We start from the raw sequence: 24,413 nt of genomic DNA, 5'->3' as shown, positions 1-24,413 counted from the left end.
TAGGCCTGGAGGGTTATTCCATCCCCACCTCCTGCATGGGGAGGTGCTGTTCGTCTCTCACCCACGGTACTGGCTGCTGGGCAGGTAAAAGGGAAGTAACTAAATGATTCAATAGAGCTCTGAGTAGCATCAGACTATGATTAGTGATTTAAGTGACAAGGCGCTATGAATGATTACCCAGTGAGGCTAGATCAGTTAGCAAAAAAAAATCAAATGGGTAGGAATCAGTTGGTCATATAAGCATTCAAAAAATTAGACATCAATTACAAGGAATCATGTGGCTACCATTCAATGACAGACAATTGCAAATAGGTGGATTAACAAGGCAAGCAAACCTTAAAGTCCCGAAGAGTCAGCCAAGAACTATAACGTGGGGAGAGAAGCAGGGCTTAAGTGACGGTGATTTCCTGTCAAAACTGAAAAGTCTTAAAATATTGATTCAAAGGCCAGAATTTGTCATATTTGATGCACTGCCTCTGGGTTGCAAAATGTTTTTTGGCTCTTGACCCTTTAAAGGGAGGGGGCAGGACTCTGCAGAAGATGGAAATGACATGGCAGAGCAACTTGTGGGCCACTAGCTGGGTCTGAAGATCTGGGTTAGGTATCTACATACTCTGTAGGATTTCATTGTGCCTTCATTCAGAATTGCTACTTTATACAACTTGTAGTTAATGCTATTTAAAAGCAGGCACTTGGGGACAAAGCAATGACAAGACAAGAATAGCAAAACCTCTGTTTCCCCAAGAAGTCAAAGTGGGAATCTAGGCAGGAACATCAGATTCCATTTTAAAGTGTCTTCCACAGCTCCATTTTATGTGCAGCCTAAGACTTCATTGAGTTCTGAATTAACAAATCTGGTTACAAGGTGAAGGTTAAACTGCATGTGAGAATACTTTCTTCTACCAAGTAGTTACAAAACACAGTCTCACTTAAGATCTTAAACATAGTAAGTACACTAGATATTTGAAATTTTAAAGTGTGTAGTTTGTGGATATCTGGTATGATCTGCATTTGTAAGCAGATAATGTCAGGAGTGGCAGAAATGAGTTTTAGGTGAGACTTCTAAAAAATTAGGAAATGTAAAAATACTGTTTCCATAGCAATAGGTACTCAGCCCTCTTGCCAGCAGCAGAACGTTATCCATCACAAAGGCTAAGTTTTTGTCATGGATCTTTTTTGTAAAAGTCATGGACAGGTCATTGGAAATAAAATTTATGGCAGCCTGTGACCTGTCCTTGACTAAAAAAAATATCCCTGACAGAAGTGATAGGTGGGTTCAGCAGTGCAGTGCGTGGGAGCTCTGGAGTCCCCCTGCCCCTGGGCTGGGCTGCTGTGAGGATCCCCTTGTCTGGGCAGATGGTAGCTGCAGGGTCCCCCAACTGCTGGCTCTGGCTGCAGCTGGGCAGCTCTGGGGAGTCCCTGCTGCCCACTGGGAAGATGCAAGGGGTCTGCCTGCTGCTGGGCAGCTGCAACGGGTCCCCCAGCTGCCTGCTGTGGGCCATGGCTGGGCAGCTGCATGGGGTCCCCCCCCCGGTTTCGGGCTGGGAACTGTGAGGGCGGGGCTGGTTGGGAGTTCCAGCCCCAGGGCCGAAAATATCAGAGGTCAGTGGAAGTCATGGATTCTGAAACATAATTGTAGCCTTTTCCTATCAGTATTGAGAGAAGCTGTTCTTATAAGTTCTCATTCTTTCCCCAGCACCACTCCAAAACTGCAAACAAGTGAAAAGTCCTGGGATAATTACTTTATTCTAATTAACATATTTGGTAGCTGCCATGGCGGGAGTACGGTCTCACTAAAAAGATGCAAAGGCAGTATTCCTTAACTAGGTAGTTCTGCCACAAATATTGGTAAAGATAGTTGATAAGCACTTTTAAAAGTCTAATATAGTTCCCTTGAATGCTGGTGTATGGTTGAAATTATAACTGATGGTGAAAAACTGGAAGTGTACTAACTTATTTGTTGCCTGGCTCCCTTCCCCCAATTGAACCCATCTTCCTACTTCATTTAGCAGAAAGCCTCACAGTTAATATTGGGAGACTGCTTTTTCCTCCCCCATAGAGGACATGGCTCAAATGTTGTAGGACCCTGCTAAGTGCCTAATTGGGTAAGGGCCTGATTTTCACAGGCTGAACACCAAAACTGCACTATAAAAGAATAAACAGGAGTTGTAGGAGCTCAACACCTCTGAAAAATGAGGCTCCACTAGTATAACATTCTCACTGGCCAAGATGTTACATAAGATTAGTTCACCCCACTGCTCGGTAGAAACAGTAAGTTCCTACAAAGGTAAAGCAGACCTTAATTTTGAAATTAAGTGTCAAAGCAAAGCCACTGCAATAGCTTAAGGAAAGATTTATTCCATGGGTTATTGTTTTACTGAATTAGTAAACTATAGACCCTTCAGATGTATAGTAGTAATCTTGCTCATATAATTGTAAGTGATTTAAGTAAATGGCAACTTAAATGATCCGACCCCTTTTAAAGTAGCTTAATGTGCTTTTGGAACTTGCAGTGTCCTGGAAAGTGTACTTGAGCAGCTCTGGCAACTCTTCCTAGATTTTTTCAGCTGTAGAAAGTGTAATGCCCTGTGTAGTATGTCAACCCCTTAAATAAGTGGGATGTGCCACTTCCTCTTCCAAATGTGTCGACACTACTTGTTGGTTTGGATTTGAGTCAGCTGACAGTGTAAGCTTTTTCCAAAATCACGACTTTGTTTTGTAATTGACACTCCTTAAAATTTGTCATTTACAGAGGTTTATTTGTACTTGTATTAAGTACGTACATCATTAAAACTTGTTTAATGTGAAATTTAAGTCATAACACTGATCTTTTCCCAATCCTCTTACACAATTCTTTATAACAGCGATACACTGACACTTAATTTTTAAATTCCTAATACAAGATCATTCCAGTAGATCTACCAATTTAAGGATAAATTTTTTTAAAAAGTGCACATACGCAATCTACTCAAGTTCCAAAACCTTCCTCAAAAACAGCTGTGCTGCAGCCCAAGATGTTAGGTTGTCTCTTTCTAAATTTTAGCCATTCTTATAATGTATATTTCAATGCTGGTGTCTAAATCCTATTTTTTCCAAAAATTAATGTTTCATAGCATTATAGTAGAAGGTAGAGAGAAGATAAAGAACTGAAGCTATACCTCACACACTTTCCCTCCTCCCCATAGACTTCTGAGGTCATCATAGATAAAGTAATCTACTCCTCAACTTTTACTCAACATTCTGCAAGTTTTTAAATCAGAATTTTACAAAGCACAAGCTGTGCATAAAAGGTATAAATCAGGCTATGTTTGAAGCAGCAAATACCAAGGACTCAGCTGCCATAACCAAAACTAAAATAACTGAAGAAAGTTACTTCAGATTTTTCATCAGTTTAACAGGAATCTAACACTAAGGGTGTGTAAGACATTTCCACAGGTAAGAGTTATTGCCTCATACTAAAGTGTTTAACTGGTACATATACACTTCAAATATATCAGTTAAGGCAATTATTTAAGTCTTAATAGGACAATATAATTTAAGAATTACTCAAAGAACCATTATGGTAACACACTATACACAGCTATAATCTGGAATCAAACATTTCTGTATCAGACATTTACTACACAAACCTGCCCATCCCTGTCTCTATGGTGTAGAACAGAGCCCTGCGGTGGGACTGGGATCCTATAGGTTCCGCTGCCATAATAACTTTGTCATGGGTGAGACTGGGTGGGTAAAAAAACAAAAATCCACACAACTGTGGTAATTTGCAAGAAAACACTTCAAAACTTTTAATACTTAAATTTAAGTGAGGGATAGAAAGATTTGATGTCTATTATACCAGGAGTTTTTTTACAAGTATTTTTTACACGGTTTAAGCAAGAGGTGTTACTCTTTTGGTGGTAAAATTGTGGCTGAATTCCATACTTTATGTAATATACTTGACAGGTTTTTTCCCTTGTAGAATAGAGGAATCTGTCTCTCTTGTGAATTCTAAGGTGGGAGTGGGATAAAAATGCAAGAAACAATGGGGGAGTGGGTGGGAGTGGGATTTTTAAAAAAAAAAAAAAAGTACTGCGCAGGGCTCTAGTGTACACCAACCTAAGGTCCGTTCTCTGCAGCACACAGTTACAGTTATAGCTGTGCCCTACAGATCCCCGAGGGCTTGTCCATGTGGCAAGTTAGTATGTGAACACACACAGCACACTAGATTGCGGCATATTAATTTTCCATGTGGATGCTGCTATGGTGCATTGAAAGTTCCATAGTGCACTTTGACATACTCCCCAACTAATGCACTGTATGCACACCAACTCTCCGTGTAGATAAGTCCTAGAACTAGATTAAATTTAATGAACTACAGACATACTAAATTTTAAATACTTAGAAATTTAACTCACACTTAAGTCAGAGTAAAAGTGCTTTAAATGCAGAATTTCAGTCAGACTATTAACTCAGACAGTTTTCACAACAGAAATGTCACCAGACTCTAAACTTAGAGCAGCAATAGAGGCCCAGCATGCTTACCTACTGTAGAAAAACAATGTCTAATATTGGGGTTGTTCAAAAAAATACGACCCTTTAACAATTAATGCTTATGAAAAGGAGTCCTCTTCATAAGCATTATGTCAGCATTCTAAAAACGATAGTTGATGAGGCTCATTTAAACATTCCATTATAGTGCAAAACCGCATTCAGTTTCAAAATCACTACAACAGTGCTACAGAATGATGCTTTTGGAATTCTTTAAATAGCTTCTTTTTCTGCTTCAGAGAAATGGTGGGATTACTGTCCATCTCTTGAATCAACTCTTGAAGATGGTGCCTTGTTTGTTGCTTTTGGTCTTCAAATTCTTCAGGAGTCAAACGCTGACAAAAGGTGAAGCCTTAATAGGAAAAAAGGTTTGAATTATTTTACAGACATTACACTTTTATATATTTAATAGCAGAATCATATAAATGTAAGGCTGGAAGGGAGCTCAAGAGATCATCTAGTCCAACCCCTGATGCTGTGGCAGGATTAAGTAAACCAACAGGTGTTTGTCTAACCAGTTCTTAAAAACTTCCAGGGATAGGGATTTCAAAACATCCCTGTATGTTCCAGTGCTTAATCATCATTATAGTTAGAAAGTATTTCTTAATATCAAACCTGAATCTCCCTTGCTGCAAACTGAGCTGATTAGTGCTTGTTCTGCCCTTGGTGGATGTGACGAAATTGATCGGCAACCTCTTTGTAACAACCATTTGTGTATTTGAAGACCTATGTCCCCCCCCAATCCCCCGACAGTATTTTCTGCTCTAGATTAAACGTGCCCAGTTTTTTCATCCATTCCTTATATTTTCTCTTATTTTTGTTGCTCTCCTCTGGATTCTTTCCAATTTGTTCACATCTTTCTTAAAGCGTGCTACTGGACACAGTACTCCACCCGAGGCCTCACTAGTGCCAAGCAGAGCTGAACAATTACCTTCTGTGTCTTACATATGATCCTCCTGTTAATACATCCCAGAATGACATTTGCCTTTTTTGCAGAAGCACCACACTATTGACTTATATTAAATTTGTGACCCACTATAACCCCCAAATCCTTTTCTGCAGCACTGGCGGAGGAATCCTAGCTGGGACAGGTGCAGCCCCTGAGCGGTTTCGAGGCTCTTGGGGGTGGGGCCATAAGAGACCAGGAGGGGATTGGGCGCACTGCCGTGTTGGGGGGTTGCGCCACATAGGGCCGGGGTTCTGATCCTGGAAATGGTGTAGTGAAGTTGTGTCTGCGCAGTGTGGCTCTGCGGGTGCCAGAAGAGGGTGGAATTGTCAGTTGGGGGCTGGGGAGCGCCGGGCGGGCAGAGCAGGGCAAACCCCAGGCCCCGCTCCCTGGCTGGAGATGGGCAAGCCCCCAACCCCTGGCAGGAACTCGAGGGATGGATAAAAATGTCTGATGTGCTGGAAGCAGCTCGTGGGCCATAGTTTGCCCACCCGAGAATAGGATAAGGCCAGTGCTCATCTGCTTCAAGATACTGGTTATAATCCATGGGCTGAAGTAGAGTCTGGATCTGCTGGGCAGATACTCAGAAGCCTAAGACCCACAGAAAAGGAGAGTTCCTTTTGTTCTCCCTACACAAAGTCCATTTAATTACAGCTTCATACAGGGTAAGAGGATTTAGTTAATAGTGTTAGTACAATCTAATAGTTTTATTAAATGTCTAACAAATGTATAGAACAAGATAGGGCCATGTACAGTGTTACCCAGTTCCCATAATTTGTTTCTCTTTGGTGCTTTAGTATTTAATACCTACAATGCCTGAATTTTCAATACAAAAAAAAGTAAGTAAAGAATAGTCAAAAGCAGCAGCTGAATAACCAGATGACCGAAATAGCAAAGTGGTTAAAGAACAATTCTGGAGGAGGACATTTTTAGAAGCAGGGTCAGAAGCAAAGGAATTAACTGGAAAAAAAAAAATCTATTCCCTGACAAATATTAATTAAAATATTTTTTATACATACTCTAGCCTCAGTTATGCTTAGGAATTTAAGGATTCCTGCTCATCAAGAAATTGAAGGACAGTATTCTTGCAAGCAAAAAAGAATCGACTGGCCTATGCATGAGACATCTACGGGTGCAGCAAAAACCCCAAAACCTTTGAATGCTAGGATAATTTGTGCATGCCTCATGGTAGAAGCATAATAGGAACACAGTCAAATGAAATCTTCAGAGAAACCAAATTACAGGCAAGTAATTTTCCCTTTTAATAATATGCTAAGTAGAAAAGTGAACCAAACATTCTACCAAAATAATAGTTTATATGTTTTTAGCCAAATCTTATTTTACACTATTTTCTTCTGAATTTAACTTTGTGAAGGAAATTACATAATCAATTACAGGATTGAAGAGAAGTTAGAATATGGCCTCGGTCTCCATTTAATGCTATGCTTTGTTTTAGGTGGGTAATAATTAAATGAGTTAATGAATTAAACCACTTAAGGCCCTACTGTCAGTATAACAGAGAGGATGAGGAAATCAGGAAAAGCATTTTACCATAAGTTGATATGCAGTGCATTAAACTTATTTGCATGCAACTATTCATATAAAAATGCACAATATCAGACTTTCTACCTGAACTGGCATCAGGATCTTGTCCTTCCAGCAAACTTGCAAGTTTCTTGCCAGTTAGTTCCAACAGAATTAAAGGGGTCTGCACAAGAACAGAATTTTCAGATGTTCAGTTGGTGTTTATACAGTTCATTATAAAACCATACTTACACAATAGGCAAAACCCCTTAAAGATGGAATTAAAGTTGAGTATGTAAATGGGCACTCCTGGTACATATGTTTTAAAAACCCAGAGTAAATCGTTAGGGTTTTTTTTTAAATTCAAGAAGTAGTAATGTACAATAGAACCTCAGAGTTATGAACACCAGAGTTACGAACGGACCAGTCAACCCCACACACTTCATTTGGAACCGGAAGTACACAGTCAAGCAGCAGAGACAAAAAAAGCAAACGTACAGCAGTTGTTCTCAACCAGGGGACCGGGGCCCCCCAAGGGGCCATGGGCAGGTTTCAGGGGGTCATTCAAGCAGGGCCAGCGTTAGACTCCCTGGGGCCCAGGGCAGAAAGCCATAGCCCCACCACATGGGGCTGAACATTGGGCCCTGAGTCCTGCCACTTGGGGCTGACACCAAAGCCTGAGCTTCGCAGGGGCCCTTGTGGCATTGGGTCCCAGGCAATTGCCCTGCTTGCTACCCCCTAATGCTGGCCGTGGCTTTATATGCAGAAAATCAGTTATTGGTGGCACAGCTGGGCTGTGGAATTTTTATAGCATGTTGGGGGGCCTTGGAAAGAAAAAGGTTGAGGAACCACTGCTATACAGCATAGTATTGTGTTAACTAAAAATAAAGGGACAGTGTTAAAGATTTGACAAGGTAAGGACACTGTGCTTGTTTCATTTAAATGAACATGGTTAAAAGCAGTATTTTTCTTCTGCATAGAAAAGTTTCAAAGCTGTATTTAGTCAATGTTCAGCTGTAAACTTTTGAAAGAACAACCATAACGTTTTGTTCAAAGTTACAAACAACCTCCATTCCCGAGGTGGTTCGTAACTCTGAGGTTCTACTGTACTTTTAAACAAAGTTAAAGGTCATGAAAATTAGTGACAGAAGGACCAGCGTAGTTTTGTTTTAAATGAAACCTTAGGCTCAGATCCTGCAAACATTTATATGCTTAACCTCACTGGTTTCAAGAGGTCCACTCCTTATAATAAAGTTGTGCATAAGCTTTCATGAGCTACAGCTCACTTCATCGGATGCATACTGTGGAAAATACAGAAGATGTGTTTATACACACAAACCATGAAAAAATGGGTGTTTACCACTACAAAAGGTTCTCTCTCCCCCCACCCCACTCTCTTGCTGGTAATAGCTTATCTAAAGTGATCACTCTCCTTACAATGTGTCATACACATTGCAATCATACACATTGTAAGGAGAGTGATCACTTTAGATAAGCTATTACCAGCAAGAGAGTGGGGTGGGGGGAGAGAAAACCTTTTGTAGTGGTAAACACCCATTTTTTCATGGTTTGTGTGTATAAACACATCTTCTGTATTTTCCACAGTATGCATCCGATGAAGTGAGCTGTAGCTCATGAAAGCTTATGCTCAAATAAATTGGTTAGTCGCTAAGGTGCCACAAGTCCTCCTTTTCTTTTTGCGAATACAGACTAACACGGCTGTTACTCTGAAACCTATAATAAAGTTAAGCATGCACATAAAATGTTTTCAGGATCAGGGCCATGTGCTGTAAATTTACAACAATTTCAGAGTTTGGTTTCCTAGTAAGATGACTTGTTAGCTGGAATCATTAATAAGTGAGTCTATATTGCACTACTTAAATTTCTGGTTGTTTTAGGGGTGGTGATAAAAATACAAATTGTTTGGGTGACCTTAACTTTTTTTTTGTTCAGATAGTATTAATTTTGTATTTCCAGACTGTCAGAAGTTCAGACTGATTTAAAACTGCACGATTCTTTTAAGGAAATCTGTTCTTAAAGTTCATCTGCTCAGTCTTATCTACAACTTAAGTTAGAGAAACTAAAAATCTTTATTTATTAAAAAAGGATTTAAATGTTGGGTGACAGGTATCCTTAAAGATAGTAAAATGGATGGGAACTGCCACGTCAGACCAACCCCACCTGTTAGTGTCACGCTTCCATTCTGGTCATGTGTAGAAGGCTTCAGTAGGTAAGAAATGCAGAAATGTCTAAACAAGCTAATCCCCTCCCCCCACACAGGCCAAGATGATAAATTAAAGGTGAAGTTTCTAAGCCAAACCATTCTGGAGGTATGACAAACCAAATAAATTACAGGAAAGTATCCCAGAACTGAAACATATTTTATCTTCCAAGCAGCTTTTTAAAAGTTTCTCCCAGAGCATCCAGAAATATTCTATCCTGGGCTAAGATCCTGCAAGTGATATTTCAAGCAAGTTGGTCCTTTCTGGCCAAAGCTTGAGAAGTGTAGTTTTTAACTCAAGCTTATCATGGAAAAGTAGTAGTAGTACCTCTCTCTGTACATAACCTTAGACTAATTCAGTTTGGCAACATTTCAAGATAGCATTGAGTCAGCTGCTTAAGGCCTCAATACTTCAATGAATTGTATGGGGGCAGGCCCATTTGACTTTAAAAGGGCTCTGTGTGGGTGCAGAGGTCCATCTGTGTGCAGCTCTTTGCAGCACTGGAGTCCAAGTTCCTATAATTGCAGCGTTCTAGAAAAGCAAGGGATGTGCCAAAGTAAGTGATTCTATATGTATGGGGGAAGAAAAGAGGGTTTGGGAGATTAAGTACTGATCATCATCACCATGCATTTCCCTTCAAGGGGAATAGATTCCTTGCTTAACTCACAAGGTCTGAAAGTTCTACTAAGCATCTCAAACCTCTGATGTTTATTTAATTCTTTACCTGAGAAACAGATCTCTCACACAGACTGTCTTTCCCTATTTCTAGTTCTTGATAATTTCAACTGAATCAGAAATAGTGCAATAGCAGCTTTCCCTATTTCTAGTTCTTGATAATTTCAACTGAATCAGAAATAGTGCAATAGCAGCTTTTCCTATGTTATTTTAATGCTTTCATTTCTGACCCCAGCTGATACAAAATAAAAAGGGACATGTGAACATTGTGTTCCTCAGACAGTGGGTTGGTTCAATATGAGGATTTCCCGCCCCCCACCCAATATACACTATCGAGAGAATATTTACCACTTGATTTTCACCATTTTCAGGCAGCTGAGATGGAGTTTGAACTACCAGACATTTTCCTAGTTGTCTTTTTAATTAGTTTTGCAACTGGAAAAATAACTAAAACAAATACTATAGTTTTAAATATGCGTTGGCTAAAATCTGAAAAAAATTAAATAGCTAGAAAAGTACATCTTTTCATATGCAAGGTATAGTTGAATGTAATTGAAAAAGCTATGTAAGTATTTCTGCTTATTCACAATGGATTTATCATTGACAAATGGGAAAAAATTGATTTACCTACTGGGTTTATATTAACTGCCAAAAGTAAGTAAGATTTTAAAATACTAAGTTAATTCCTGGGGCTGAAAGACGCTGCCAGTATGTGCTCAGCCTCTGCAAAATTTCACCTTTGAAGGACTCCCTCTAGATAGCACTCAAAGTACATTAGCTGGTTTCTGCAGGGAGTTGTTTCCAACACTTTGCTAGAGAGAGAAGTGCTACAATGAGCCTGCGAATTTGAGAGTGGGGACAATGGAAGTAGAGAGGCCGATGATTTTAAAATTTCCCCTGTAGTCCGGAAAAACTGAACTGGTCTGGAACACTTTCTGGTCCTACAAGACACTGTAGCTTTTACAGGTTGCCATGACAGATACAAAAAAGGACATTCATATAAAGCTGCTTTTTGACAATTAACAACTAAAAATCACAAGGTCAAAGTTTGTCAGATGAGAAGGAAATACCTTGAAGAGTTCAGTATGATTCTTCATCAGTAACTGGATTAGCTGTTCAGTCTGTGTTTTTGACAATCCTTTATTTTGTAAAATGGCCTTGGTAAAAATCTTGATGATCACTGATCTATTATCAAACTGTAAAACAGAAGAATAATGACCTGGATTAGATTTGCTTGCAGTTATTCTAGGTGTTAGTTATAAATAGGTGACAAAATCTACACTGTGAAAAAAATACATTTAAGTTAGTTTTAAAAGCATCAGGCTGAAATGTAGTAATGGGTCAGTTTCTATGGCTGTTAAAAGAACAAGTCTATTAATGTTACTATAGGGGAGTGATAATTTCTACATTACATTTCAGTGCAATACTTACTTGTTTTTGTAACGTGTAGCCCTCAGGTTCTGATGCAACAACCATAAACATCAGTAGCCTACGCAGTTCTTCTCGGATGTTCGGCACTAGTAATCTTAAGTAAAGCTGCGATGCCTCCAGGGCTTGGGCTATTTTTCCATTCTCTGCAATGTTAGTGAAATATTGTATATAGTGCAGTCTGCTGCTTTGAACAGAATCAAGAAAATGTATTTAAATAGGAGTCAATTTCTGATTCTAGGCTTAAAACCATGTAGCCTTTGTCTTAGAGGTAGGCAAGTAATACATTTTTAAAATGACATCCCCTGGATATTATGAAGCCTTAAATGTACTAGATACAGAACCTCCATTTCACCTTTTTCATACAGTTTGTGTTTTCCTACCTTTGACTGAATCCTTAACTGCTCCTTTATATGATGTGATGCAACATGACCAGCGTGCCTCACTGTTGCACCATTCCTATTGCTGATGAGCTTTTTAAACCACCAAGCTACACCCATTTTGTGGTAAAGGGACATGACAGGAATCAAACTCTTATATAGCATTCTTCATCTGTAGATCTCAAAGCATTTGCAAAAGTAAGTAAGTATCTTTTATCCCCATTTAACAGAGGGGGAAACTGGCAGAGAGAGAGATTAAAGTCAGAGCAGGTCAGCGGCAGAGCCACCGAGGTCTTTGATTCCCAGTCCTCTGCTCTAGTCACTGGTCCAGATAATTATGTCTAGCAAAATGCAAACTATAATTAAAAGGAGACTGGTCCATAAACCAATTATTTTGAGGGAGAGCTTTTCTTGACCTGCTGCTCACAAACCAGGAAGAATTAATAGGGGAAGCAAAAGTGGATGGGAATCTGGGAGGCAGTGACCATGAGTTGGTCGAGTTCAGGATCCTGACACAGGGAAGAAAGGTAAGCAGCAGAATACGGACCCTGGACTTCAGAAAAGCAGACTTCGACTCCCTCAGGGAACTGATGGGTAGGATCCCCTGGGGGAATAACATGAGGGGGAAAGGAGTCCAGGAGAGCTGGCTGTATTTCAAAGAATCCCTATTGAGGTTACAGGGACAAACCATCCCGATGTGTCGAAAGAATAGTAAATATGGCAGGCAACCAGCTTGGCTTAACGGTGAAATCCTAGCGGAACATAAAAAAGAAGCTTACAAGAAGTGGAAGATTGGACAAATGACCAGGGAAGAGTATAAAAATGTTGCTCGGGCATGTAGGAATGAAATCAGGAGGGCCAAATCGCACCTGGAGCTGCAGCTAGCAAGAGATGTCAAGAGTAACAAGAAGGGTTTCTTCAGGTATGTTGGCAACAAGAAGAAAGCCAAGGAAAGTGTGGGCCCCTTACTGAATGAGGGAGGCAACCTAGTGACAGAGGATGTGGAAAAAGCTAATGTACTCAATGCTTTTTTTGCCTCTGTCTTCACTAACAAGGTCAGCTCCCAGACTGCTGCGCAGGGCAACACAGCATGGGGAGTAGGTGGCCAGCCCTCTGTAGAGAAAGAAGTGGTTAGGGACTATTTAGAAAAGCTGGACTACACAAGTCCATGGGGCCGGATGCGTTGCATCCGAGAGTGCTAAAGGAGTTGGCGACTGTGATTGCAGAGCCATTGGCCATTATCTTTGAAAACTCATGGCGATCGGGGGAAGTCCCGGACGACTGGAAAAGGGCTAATGTAGTGCCCATCTTTAAAAAAGGGAAGAAGGAGGATCCTGGGAACTACAGGCCAGTCAGCCTCACCTCAGTCCCCGGAAAAATCATGAAGCAGGTCCTCAAGGAATCAATCCTGAAGCACTTACACGAGAGGAAAGTGATTAGGAACAGTCAGCATGGATTCACCAAGGGAAGGTCATGCCTGACTAATCTAATCGCCTTCTATGATGAGATTACTGGTTCTGTGGATGAAGGGAAAGCAGTGGATGTATTGTTTCTTGACTTGAGCAAAGCTTTCAACACGGTCTCCCACAGTATTCTTGTCAGCAAGTCAAAGTAGTATGGGCTGGATGAATGGACTATAAGGTGGGTAGAAAGTTGGCTAGATTGTCGGGCTCAACGGGTAGTGATCAATGGCTCCATGTCTAGATGGCAGCCAGTATCAAGTGGAGTGCCCCAAGGGTCGGTCCTGGGGCCGTTTTTCTTCAATATCTTCATAAATGATCTGGAGGATGGTGTGGATTGCACTCTCAGCAAATTTGCGGATGATACTAAACTAGGAGGAGTGGTAGATACGGTGGCAGGTAGGGATAGGCTACAGAGGGACCTAGACAAATTGGAGGATTGGGCCAAAAGAAATCTGGTGAGGTTCAACAAGGATAAGTGCAGGGTCCTGCACTTAGGATGGAAGAATCCAATGCACCGCTACAGACTAGGGACCGAATGGCTAGGCAGCAGTTCTGCGGAAAAGGACCTAGGGGTGACAATGGACGGGAAGCTGTATATGAGTCAGCAGTGTGCCCTTGTTGCCAAGAAGGCCAATGACATTTTGCGATGTATAAGTAGGGGCATAGCCAGCAGATCGAGGGACGTGATCGTTCCCCTCTATTCGACATTGGTGAGGCCTTATCTGGAGTACTGTGTCCAGTTTTGGGCCCCACACTACAAGAAGGATGTGGATAAATTGGAGAGAGTCCAGCGAAGGGCAACAAAAATGATTAGGGGTCTGGAACACATGACTTATGAGGAGAGGCTGAGGAACTGGGATTGTTTAGTCTGCAGAAGAGAAAAATGAGGGGGGATTTGATAGCTGCTTTCAACTACCTGAGAGGTGGATCCAAAGAGGATGGATCTAGACTGTTATCAGTGGTAGCTGATGACAGAACAAGGAGTAATGTTCTCAAGTTGCAGTGGGGGAGGTTTAGGTTGGATATTAGGAAAAACTTTTTCACTAGGAGGGTGGTGAAACACTGAAATGCGTTACCTAGGGAGGTGGTGGAATCCCCTTCCTTACAAGTTTTTAAGGTCAGGCTTGACAAAGCCCTGGCTGGGATGATTTAATTGGGGATTGGTCCTGCTTTGAGCAGGGGGTTGGACTAGATGACCTCCTGAGGTCCCTTCCAACCCTGATATTCTATGATTTTCTTTGAAAGAATAAAAGCAACTAGAATTGATGTGTAAGCGCATTGAGACTTGGAAAAGGAGGAAGTATGAATGAGGGCTGAAAGCCAAAAGAAGAGAGTGAGCAAATATAGAAAAGACAAGAGCATCAGAAGACCAAGGTGAAGGAAAATATGGAGAAGTTGACAGATGAGATAACTGATAAATGACCGTTTCCAGCTGCCTCAGAGGTTTAATCACAGATCAGGAAGAGTTTTAAAATTTTTTTAAAAGCTTTATTGGGATGCTTTAAGGAGAATGTGTGTTAAAAGCAGTAAGGGACAAGTGCTGTTAAAGTCTATGGTTTTAAAGACTATGATGCACTTGACTCGGTGCACCTGCATGCACACTCTAACCATGGTGCCTTGTTTATTTTAGGGGTAACAGTGGTAGTGGTGGGGAGGGGGTTTGATTTATTTGTGTTTTTGTTATAGTTTCATTTTAAAAAAAGATTATTTCAGCCTTCCGTTAACAGTGCAAAAATAATTTTTGAGATCAAGCTTGCTGTGAGTTCATGGAGATACTAGCTTCAGCATCTGTAGTGCACACACAGCAAAAGTAGGTTGTCTTCAATTGGCTGCAACAGTGATTGTGTGAGCATGTAACAATCTTTCCCCCGCCCCAGGCCAAATTTGCCATCTGGAATAGCCAACAACTAAATTAGGCCAGGTCCTGCAGTCCTATTGAAGTAAGAGATCAATGGCACCTTTGTCTGAGTAAGGGTTATAGCACAGGGCCCTTTGTTAGAAAGCATCGCCCGGCAGAATAAAGATTAATATACAGGCAACCCTAGGCAACTCTAAAGCCTGCACTTTGCAACTAGTGGTAAAATAAGTATAACCTCCTCCTAATGTATGTATGTATGAGATGTGCTTCTTGTGTAGACTGATGGGCAGCAGGAGACAACCAAAGAACTGTGGAATGCATAATATATTTAGAAGTGAACCTTTGTTTAATTATTACATTAGGACCACCACCTGTCCAAAATGAAGTTGAAACTAAGCTGGGCCTACATTAGAAACTGTTCCCCAGGCAGATTTTAACTGACTAAAGTTTGGGAAGTGACACAGAACTGGCACAAATTAGCGTGGCATGTTCACAGAACATACTGTTTAGCTTAAGAGGAGATTTTAAATAAAGGGGGAATAATGAGGGAGCTACAGCATGGAAAGCATAGAGTTCTTTCAATGATTTATGTCACCAGCCTTTTCCTCACCTCCCTTTATGTGAACGTATGGTAGGGTATAGTACCTTTTTAACTAAACTAATGATTTCAAATTAGTAATCAGGGGTTGGGAATTTACTAGTCTCACCACAGATTCCTTTTTATGCTCCCTTTATTTATTTTAATTAAAAAGGGTCTCTTTGCCAAGTGTCAGCCCTAGGGAGGAACATGCTCAATGTCTTCAGTAGCTCGGAGCTCATATGACACTAAGCTCTGTAACGCTTCTCTGAAAACGGAGCATTAAGGTAACATTCCATACATTCTGCAAGTCCTAAGGAGTACAAAAAAAGACATACTCACAATACAGTTTCATTTAAATCCAAGTTTAAGGTAACCCTTGCTATTATTTTGTTTTGGGAAGATTTAGTTGTTTGCCATAAAGGTTGCAGAATCAGGAAGAACTTATCATACCCTGAATTGAATCTTAGAATTAAGAGAACTTTTCTGGTCCCTTACCTTGTTAGTTTATTTGCTATTAATAGAAATGTGAGTCCATAAGCTATGAATCCCTCTTTTGGTTGACAGGGAAACTGTATCAAAGTGATTCTACTCATAAGATGTCTGTATTAGTATTAAGTTAATAAAACAGTTTTAATTTCCATAATGCATAAATAAAGATTATGCACTTACCTATAAGTTCAACAATTCCTGAATGAATATCAAGATCATGATTGTTGAAAAGGGGGTCCCTCACTTGATTATAATATTTTGCTATCACATCAAAAAGTGTCTTCTTGTGCATATTCAAGAGACTTGGTTCGTTACTGATTTGAAATAACTGCTGACCAACCATCACTATTAGCTGGTCTGGAAAATACTCCAAGCATTCAATTGCTGCACAAAGCCATTTGTCAAGCCTGGGGAGAGAAAGTTAGTTTTAGTACTTACATTTAATGCTAGACAAAACTTTATTTAAGCGATAATTCAGAAAGAATTAACCAGACACGTACAACTACATGCATATTTGAACAACAGCATCATACCACTTATTTAATAAGCAATTAAAGAATGTAGTGGGATGCTGTAGGTATAAGTCCACTGAACTACTGCTGCAATTAACAACCAACTTTTGCCTCCCTAGACTACAACAACATGGCTGAAGTTTGCCTTCCCTCACACAAAGGAAGCCACAATGGTTCAGTCTGTCACAAACATTTCAGAAATGCAAGTTGTGACAGTGCAGTCCTGCCTTGTCTGTTTCAGCCGTCACAAGGGAAAAAAGGTTATCCAGCTACATAACCAAACTCAGGGGCTGAAACTTAAAAGGAGCAAAGAAACTAGACATTCAATTTAAAAACAAAAATGAACACTTAAAACCATGACAAATGAAAGGAAGCCAACAACTAACTAGGAAAGAACAAGAAATAAGCACTGAAGATTGCCACTGCAGGCAAAGGCATCATACACAGATGGTTCCAACACCATCAACTGCCTGGGGCAAGAGGAGAGATAAGGTGGGTGAGGTAATCTCGCTTATTGGACCAGCTTCTGTTGGTGAGACAAGCTTTTGAGCTTACACAGAGCTCTTCTGCAGCCAAGACCTGAAAAGCTCTATGTAAGCTCAAAATAGTCAGTCTGTCTCTCACCAACAGAAGTTGGTCCAATAAGCGAGATTATCTCACCCACCTTGTCTCTCTAGTACCCTGGTTCTAACACAGCTACAACGCTGCATGCGGTAAGAAGGGTAGTAACTCTCTTCTTGTAATGTTAGGTCCCACAAGGGGACAATTATGGCTCCAATAGGAAATATTCTTCTAGATCAGCGATTCTCAAACTGTGGGTTGGGACCCTAAAGTGGGTCACGACCCCATTTTAATGGGGTCACCAGGGCTGGCTTAGACTTTCTGGGGCCCAGCGCTGAAGCCGAAGCCCAGGGCCAAGCTAAAGCCAAAGCCCCACTGCCTGAGCCAAAGCCAACTGCCTGGGGCTGAAGCCCTTGGGGTCAGGCTTCAGTCCCCGTCCTGGGATCATATAGTAATTTTTGTTATTAGAAGGGGGTCACGGTGCAATGAAGTTTGAGAACCCCTGTTCTAGATGGTTCATGGCCAAGTGTGGGTATATCCCACATGGCAGCATAAGCAAAGGGAATACCAATAATTGTTTTTCCAAGCATAAGTAACCTCACTGTAGGCTGCCAGAAAGCATGCAACCCAGAGAGAGACACAGAATTGAAAAGGCACAGCTGAGATCCTGATTTCAGTCCATTCTCTCTAATATTCTGAGACACCACTTCAAAGCAGTATGGATCTGGAAAATACCCTTGGTTAGTGGCTTTAGGGATACCGATACTGGAACTGTAATCAACTGTTTGAATATACCATGAGTTCTCAAATGGAACTGTTGCTGAAAGAGAAAAATAGCTCAGCTTAATTTGATTTTAAAACTGGATCTATGCTACAGTTTTAATGGGTTTTAGATGGTTGAAGACACATATTTTTACAAAATTGACTTCAAGACCAGAGGTGTTTCTTGGAATCAATTCAGGCCACCTTCAACCACCTAAAACTAATTGGAACAGCTAAACCAGTTAGAAACTAGCAGCAACTGGAGCTTCGCTGGTTACTTAACTCTCAATGCATTTTGCTTTGATTCTCAAACATTTTCCACATGAACAAACAAAGACTATTGTAATACAGATGCTTTTTGGGGGATAAACAGACTGACCAAAATTTATCAAAAAGGAACCAGTTTGATGACTTCTCCTGAAGTGAAACCACACTAACTTTTCAAAACATGGCTCAGGATAAGTGCTAGCATAATGGCAGACTAATTCCTCTTATGAGTTGACCTCAGGCCACTCACATGCAAGAGGCTGGGCCTCAACACATCATTCCAGGCTACAAAATGAAACTTTTATTCAGCTGTACTGCCATGTGGTAAAACGTGACATCAACCCAGATGTGATCAACAGGAATAGTTTAGAAATACTGGAAGGTTTGGAAAGGCAAACAGACTGGCACCAAATTGCCACATCTTTCTTTCTTTCTGTGGCACGACCCTTTTGTCACAGCAGGGGCTTTCCCTTGCTATCTGTAACAATGGCTGCTCCATTTGCTTTACTCACTTACTGCACCTCCACTTCAAACCACCAAGAAAAGGACTGTATAAACCCCTTTGGGATACCTCAGTTATGAAAGCCCTAAAATAAGTTCTTATAAAATATATATTTTTATAACTAACTCGGGCAAATTCAGGCTGCATGTAACCTCTCTGTCAAGGAAAGTATTTGAGATAATCAGATCTTCTTCTTTGCCAAGATGATCATTTTTCCTCTTGTTTGGAGACTCCAAAATATTTTCCAGGACTGGAAGATCAATTAACTGCAGTAGCCGTAACAGAGTCTGTTGTTTCCAGACATCATCTATAACTGGGAGTACAAATAGGAAGATGGAAAAAATAAACCAGAAGTCAAGGTTACTGGGAACAAGAGTAGGTACACATAGCATGTATGTAAATATAAAAAAAAAGAATTTTTGCTTGATTTGAAATAAAATCAGCCCAGCTTACAATATATTCATTAGAGGTAAATTATGTTATTTTATTTTTGGGGGGGAAAATGTCTTAAGAAAACTGGGAAAAAGCTTTTAAATATTTTTGTGTCTAAGTTATTACTTTTTATAACTATCTGCTCTAACATTTAATATACACAGTAACAAAATACATGAGAATAAATACATTAAAAAAAGGAAAGACCCTTATAACCAAAAAGACTCTCAACCGGTTGTGTTTTTAAGAGGGGCAATGTAAGCTTGCATATCATATATCCATCTGAAAATTTGGTATGGGCTATTTTATATGAGTCCCTAAGGTGTTTAGAGAGAATTTTTTTTAGTTTTTTCGATTTGATTGCTGCGTGCATTTAGCACTACTCTGCATAGAATCAGTTTCACTGTTTTGTTGATAGTTGCACTGTAGTCTTGTATGCTTTTGAGAGGAGTTCACATGAATGTTCTTCCCCAGGCTCTGCAAGAACTGCTAGTGTGTGGCATTAGCAGTGACTTGGGCTCTTTCTTCCTCGACTCCTGCACAAAGAAGCCTGGGATATGTGCATGGAGGCAACATTTGGTAGGGCAGAAGGGACTAGGAGAGAGAGTCTCCCCTCAATCACAAGACTTCTGGATGGGGCTGGGAGCCAGGAAAGCCTCTTTCATAGCCAGACTACACAACAGGATTCAGGAGTACATGGTCCCTCAGCTGGGCCAAGGAGAAGGAAGTGACAGCCCCCACCTTATCCCTTGCTCCCAAGACTGGAGACAGTAGGAATAGCAGCCAGAGGAAATTCCCCAACAAAACCCTCTCTCTGGATTTAGGCTGGGAAATAGTGAGGATTATCCTCCTTCACCTACACAGGAGCAGGATGAGGAAAATAGCAGCATCCTCTGTCCGTAACCCTCTCCTCAGAGGCACGAACAACCTGGGGTCAAGAGGGACATAGCAGTCCAGGCAGGAGATAAGAATCACTGAGTCTGGCGGGTGAGAATCCACTGCATTTTTAAATGAATAGTTGAGTTGTCCCCACCCCACCTTTCACAAATGTCTAGTGGGTGTTATCCTAATTTGTTATTTCCTAATATAGCAAGAACTTTGATGGGCCTTTGTCATATGGATTTTAAATGCTTCTATTTTCAAGCAAACAATGAAAGCTTAAAGTTTAAAGCTTTTGTAATTTATTAAACTAGGGCCCAATCCTGAAATTCTTATGGAAGTAATCTAAATTACATAAATAGCTACACTGATTTATTGTACTAACTGTGTGAGTAAGGGCTTGAGGATCATGCTCTGAATTCTGTTCAAGTTATTTTTAAAAATCTTGGTTTCAGTGCAAGAATCACTTTCTGCAACATCCTGGGCACTACTTAAAAGATTTTTTTCAACGAAAAAAGTAGCAAGATACACAAAATTCAAATAATAATGCAAGGAAACGATATTTCAGCAAGATGTGCCAGTACTCTTTCTAAGAGGCTGGAAAAGGGTATATTTCTAATTTTCAAAACATCTATTATTCATTGCTTGTTTCAATAAACAAATTATAGTTTAATGTTCATGAATACCTTGTGGTAATATTAAATAGCACAAAATATATTCTATTTATAAATATAATCACCTTTTTTTGAAAGTAGACAGACTGGTTCATTAACTATGTTCTTTAAAGGTAAAGATGGATGTACATTTATAGTTTGTAGAAGTTCCTCTATCCTTTTATCAGCAACTTCTAGTGCTAAGGGATTTGAAATTGTTTCACATTTTGCTCTGTTATGAAAAAAGCATGGATAAGTTGGAATTATTATTTGTATTATCATAGCACTTAGGTGCTCATTGTGTTAGGCACAGTACAAACACAGATTCTAAGCTTTTTGGGACAGGGATTATCTAAGTAAAAGACAAGAGACAACAGATGGATACAGACAGATGGAGGAGAACAAGAAAAAGCCAAGGGTGCTCTGCCTGGATTAGAACAGGCTAGAAAACAAGAATTCCATTTTGTGAAAAATTTTGACATTTGTTTCTGTTTCTGATGCAGACTGAAACCAAGACCTTTCCTTTCAAGTCCTAATGTAAATATTTTAGTCACCTAGTATTTTCACTAGATAACGATCAAGAAACGTTTTTTATTCTTCCATAATTAATATCTTGCCTTTGAATTGGGTCTCAGATTTTTTCAAAGCATGGATGACATCTAAACAGAGTGTCTCATGGAGCACCTCTTCCCATTCATGATTGTGTAAGATAGCATTGTTGTTTGTATTGGGCCCACATTTTAGAGACTCTTTAAACGTGTATATCTGCATTACTAACCGTGAAAGTTTTTTCGCCTTAAGTTCAAGTATTTCCTCAGGGGACAAATTCTCAATATATTCTTTCCGTTTCAATAAAAGAGGAGAAATATGGCTGTCCAGAAATCTATAAAGACTATTACTTGTGTCTTCAAACTCTAGCTGTCTCTCATTCTTGAATAGTTTTGGTCCAACTGGTTCAAAAACCTTGTGATCCATCAGAGCCTGGCACAGACGGACTCCCTTCAGTCGAGAAAGATCATTACTACTTAAGTACATACTGTGCATAAGATAGCCCAGCACCACATCAACAGCATTGGAGCCAGTAAAGCAGTTTCTGTACGTTTTTAGATGTTGTCGTCGTCTTTTTATTTCCACCTGGCTTTGAAGAGCATGAATAATGCCATTCCATAACCGAGTTGCTTGAAAAGGACCACTGCTTCCTGCAAAAATATTTAAACATTCATGTTACTAAAACATTATTTAAGTTTACATACTGCAAACACTTACTGTAACATTTAAGTGTATTATTTTTAAATTTTCCTTTTGAAAGTGAGTTGGCTACATTCTCCAGAAGTGAAATTTAACTTTTCAAAGCACAGCCAGAGATAAGTGGTAGCAAAATAGCAAACTAATTCCTGCACTGATTTGACACTAAATCATACACAGGCAAGCTTATGCCAGGAAAGGAAAACAAGAACATGCTAAATAAAAAAATCCGTTACTTTTATCTATAATAATAATTCCAACAGATTCTTTTCATTTTAACCAAAAAAACTCAATGTAAGACCGTGCACCATCAGATACTAGTTTAACCATAAATTCCTTTATTAAATCCAAAAATCCAAGGGGAGTTGCTCTAAATTGCTCTAAATCTCTAAAAGCCTAAATCATAAGCAACTACTACATTCAAACATCAACAAACATTCATAAGTATTTGATCAAAATACTCAAGAAAGAACTAAATCCATGGGTGCTTAGACACATGTTGGTTGGCTCCAACTTGGTTAGGCATATACTGTATTAGAAATGAACTCTTTTCAAGACCTTCTGAGAACTGCTAGAAGAGCCACCTTATATAGCCTACAAAAATATTTTTCTTCTTTTTAAACTATTTTAACCCTTTATATCATACAGTATCCAGGGGTTCTGGAACAATTTTTATAGTGGGGGTGCTGAGAGCCATTTAACCAAACTGTAAACCCTGTATATGACGGAAAACACTTCAAGCCAGGGGGTGCAACAGCACCCCTAGGTCCCGCACCTACTATGACAGTATCAAAATACCAGTCTAGGTACTGACATTGCAAGAGCAGGCAGCTGCACCCAGCATTACAAAGGGAGCTCAGAAAGGGGTACGTTATTTCCCCCAGGATAGGGGTGCTGAAGGCGGAAACCACATATTTGGTTGTTATTACCACTTCAAGCCAGGGGCTGCTGCCACACCTCCAGCATCCCTAGTTCCAGTACCTTTGCCCCAGGAGGGCAGTTCCAAAGACGCTGCCTTCACCTTCCTCCTCCCCCCCCACCCCGCTGTTGTGAGTCTCTCCTTATTCCAGTAAGACCAAAAGGCCTGACCAAGACTAGGACTCTCATAATCTCCCCACACCCTTTCCTGAGCAGGGCTCAGACGCCCCCATGTGCACACCCACAGGGGCAGCCCTCCACCCTGGGCAGGCTCAGCTGTCCGGGCTCTCACAGGCTGGGCCAGGTATACGGTGACCAGGTGTCTGGTTTTCGACCAGTACGCCCGGTCAAAAGGGATCCCTGGCAGCTCGGGTCAGCATAGCCGACCAGGCAGTTAAAGTCCAGTCAGCAGTGCTGTGGTGCCAAGGCAGGCTAGTCCCTAGTTATCCAGGCTGGCACTGCACTGCACCTTGGAAGTGGCCAGCAGGTCCAGCTCCTACACAGGGGGGCCATGGAGCTCTGTGCGCTGCCCCCGCCCCGAGCTTTGGCTCCGCACTCCCATTGACCAGTTCCCGGCCAATGGGATCTGGGGGCGGGAGCGCAGGGGATGCAGCAAGAGCAACAGATGGAGTCTTCCTGGTTTCCCACCTAGGACCCAGACTTCTGTGCACAGTGAGGTGCCAGGACAGGCAGGCAGCCCGACTTGGCCCCTCCCCCCACTGACTGGAGCCACCCGAGGTAAGCCCACGTCACAGCCCTGAGCCCCCCCCCAACCCTTTCAGCCCCACTCCAGAGCCAGCACCCCCAGCCGGAGCCCGCACACCCTCCCGCACCCCAACTCCCTGTCCCAGACCAGGGCCCCCTCTCGCACCCTGAACCCCTAATTTCTGGCCTGCCCCAGAGCCCAACCCCCAACTGGAGCCCTCAACCCCTCCCCGCCCCGCCCCCCAACCGCCTGCCCCAGCCCAGTGGAAGGGATTGAGGGTGGGGGCAGGCGGTGAGCGGAGGGGGGCGGGGCCCCGAGGAAGGGGCGGGGCGAGGGTGTTCGGACTGGAACGTCGGCAACCCTAGTCGGGGCCCCCGGGGCTGAGCGACAACAGCAAAACCCAGCCGGGTTGAAACCGCCCGCTGCGGGGCGCGGGCCACACAGACCGGCCCTTTCGCAGGGGCAGCCCCGGCCCGGGACGCCCGACGTCCTCCCCAGGGCCCCCGGGCGCTGGTGGGGCCCTCAGGCGGCGGGAAGCCGACCAGGCCCAGGCCCAGGCCGGGGCGCCCTCACCTGCGCCCCGCCGCCGCCGCCGCTGCGCGCCCAGCTCACTCTGGCTGTGGAGTCTCCTGAACCGCGGAGTCAAATGCGCCGCCATAGCCAGCCACCTTCCGGTCCCGCCTCCCGCGCCGTGACTTCCGGCCCCGCCCTGGCTCCATGCCGGAAGTGAGGGAGCGCAGGGGGGGCTGGTGGCCCGGGCGCTGGTTCGGTCGCCATGGAGTAGCCGCGCGCGGGGCGGGGGCCGAGCCGCGGCTGGAGAACGCGACGCGGACGGGCAGACGGCGGGACACGGCCCCCGCAGCTTCCCTTAGGCGTAG

General features: G+C 41.9%; 3 protein-coding genes across 5 annotated transcripts in view; 2 read left to right on the top strand and 1 right to left on the bottom strand.

Moving 5' to 3' along the window:
• Nucleotides 1–8,258, top strand: part of ACTR6 (actin related protein 6) — a 27,371-nt gene extending 19,113 nt beyond the window's left edge. The window contains exons 11-12 of one of the 2 annotated variants that reach the window (XR_012156693.1): nucleotides 4,773–4,878; nucleotides 6,504–8,258. Coding sequence is in view for 1 of the 2 variants with exons in the window: in XM_073327418.1 (XP_073183519.1) it covers nucleotides 4,773–4,803 (31 nt within the window). In the remaining variant the exon portion in view is untranslated. Of the gene's footprint in view, nucleotides 1–4,772; nucleotides 5,061–6,503 lie in introns of those variants that run through there. The other variant, XM_073327418.1, reaches the window with a different exon arrangement.
• DEPDC4 (DEP domain containing 4) lies at nucleotides 2,844–24,409 on the bottom strand. The gene is given in 11 exon segments (XM_073327416.1): nucleotides 2,844–4,885; nucleotides 7,109–7,187; nucleotides 10,971–11,096; nucleotides 11,332–11,474; nucleotides 16,279–16,505; nucleotides 18,829–19,015; nucleotides 20,753–20,898; nucleotides 21,445–21,865; nucleotides 24,109–24,202; nucleotides 24,204–24,278; nucleotides 24,280–24,409. Coding segments are annotated over 11 exon segments (1,707 nt in total). The 5' UTR covers nucleotides 24,313–24,409; the 3' UTR covers nucleotides 2,844–4,709.
• Nucleotides 24,228–24,413, top strand: part of SCYL2 (SCY1 like pseudokinase 2) — a 52,311-nt gene continuing 52,125 nt past the window's right edge. The window contains exon 1 of one of the 2 annotated variants that reach the window (XM_073327414.1): nucleotides 24,228–24,409. The gene's annotated coding sequence lies outside the window, so the exon portion shown is untranslated. The other variant, XM_073327413.1, reaches the window with a different exon arrangement.

The sequence above is a fragment of the Lepidochelys kempii genome, chromosome 1 (assembly GCF_965140265.1).
Source record: "Lepidochelys kempii isolate rLepKem1 chromosome 1, rLepKem1.hap2, whole genome shotgun sequence".
NCBI classification, from domain to species: Eukaryota; Metazoa; Chordata; order Testudines; family Cheloniidae; genus Lepidochelys; species Lepidochelys kempii.
This window is presented reverse-complemented; position numbering and strand designations above follow the sequence as displayed.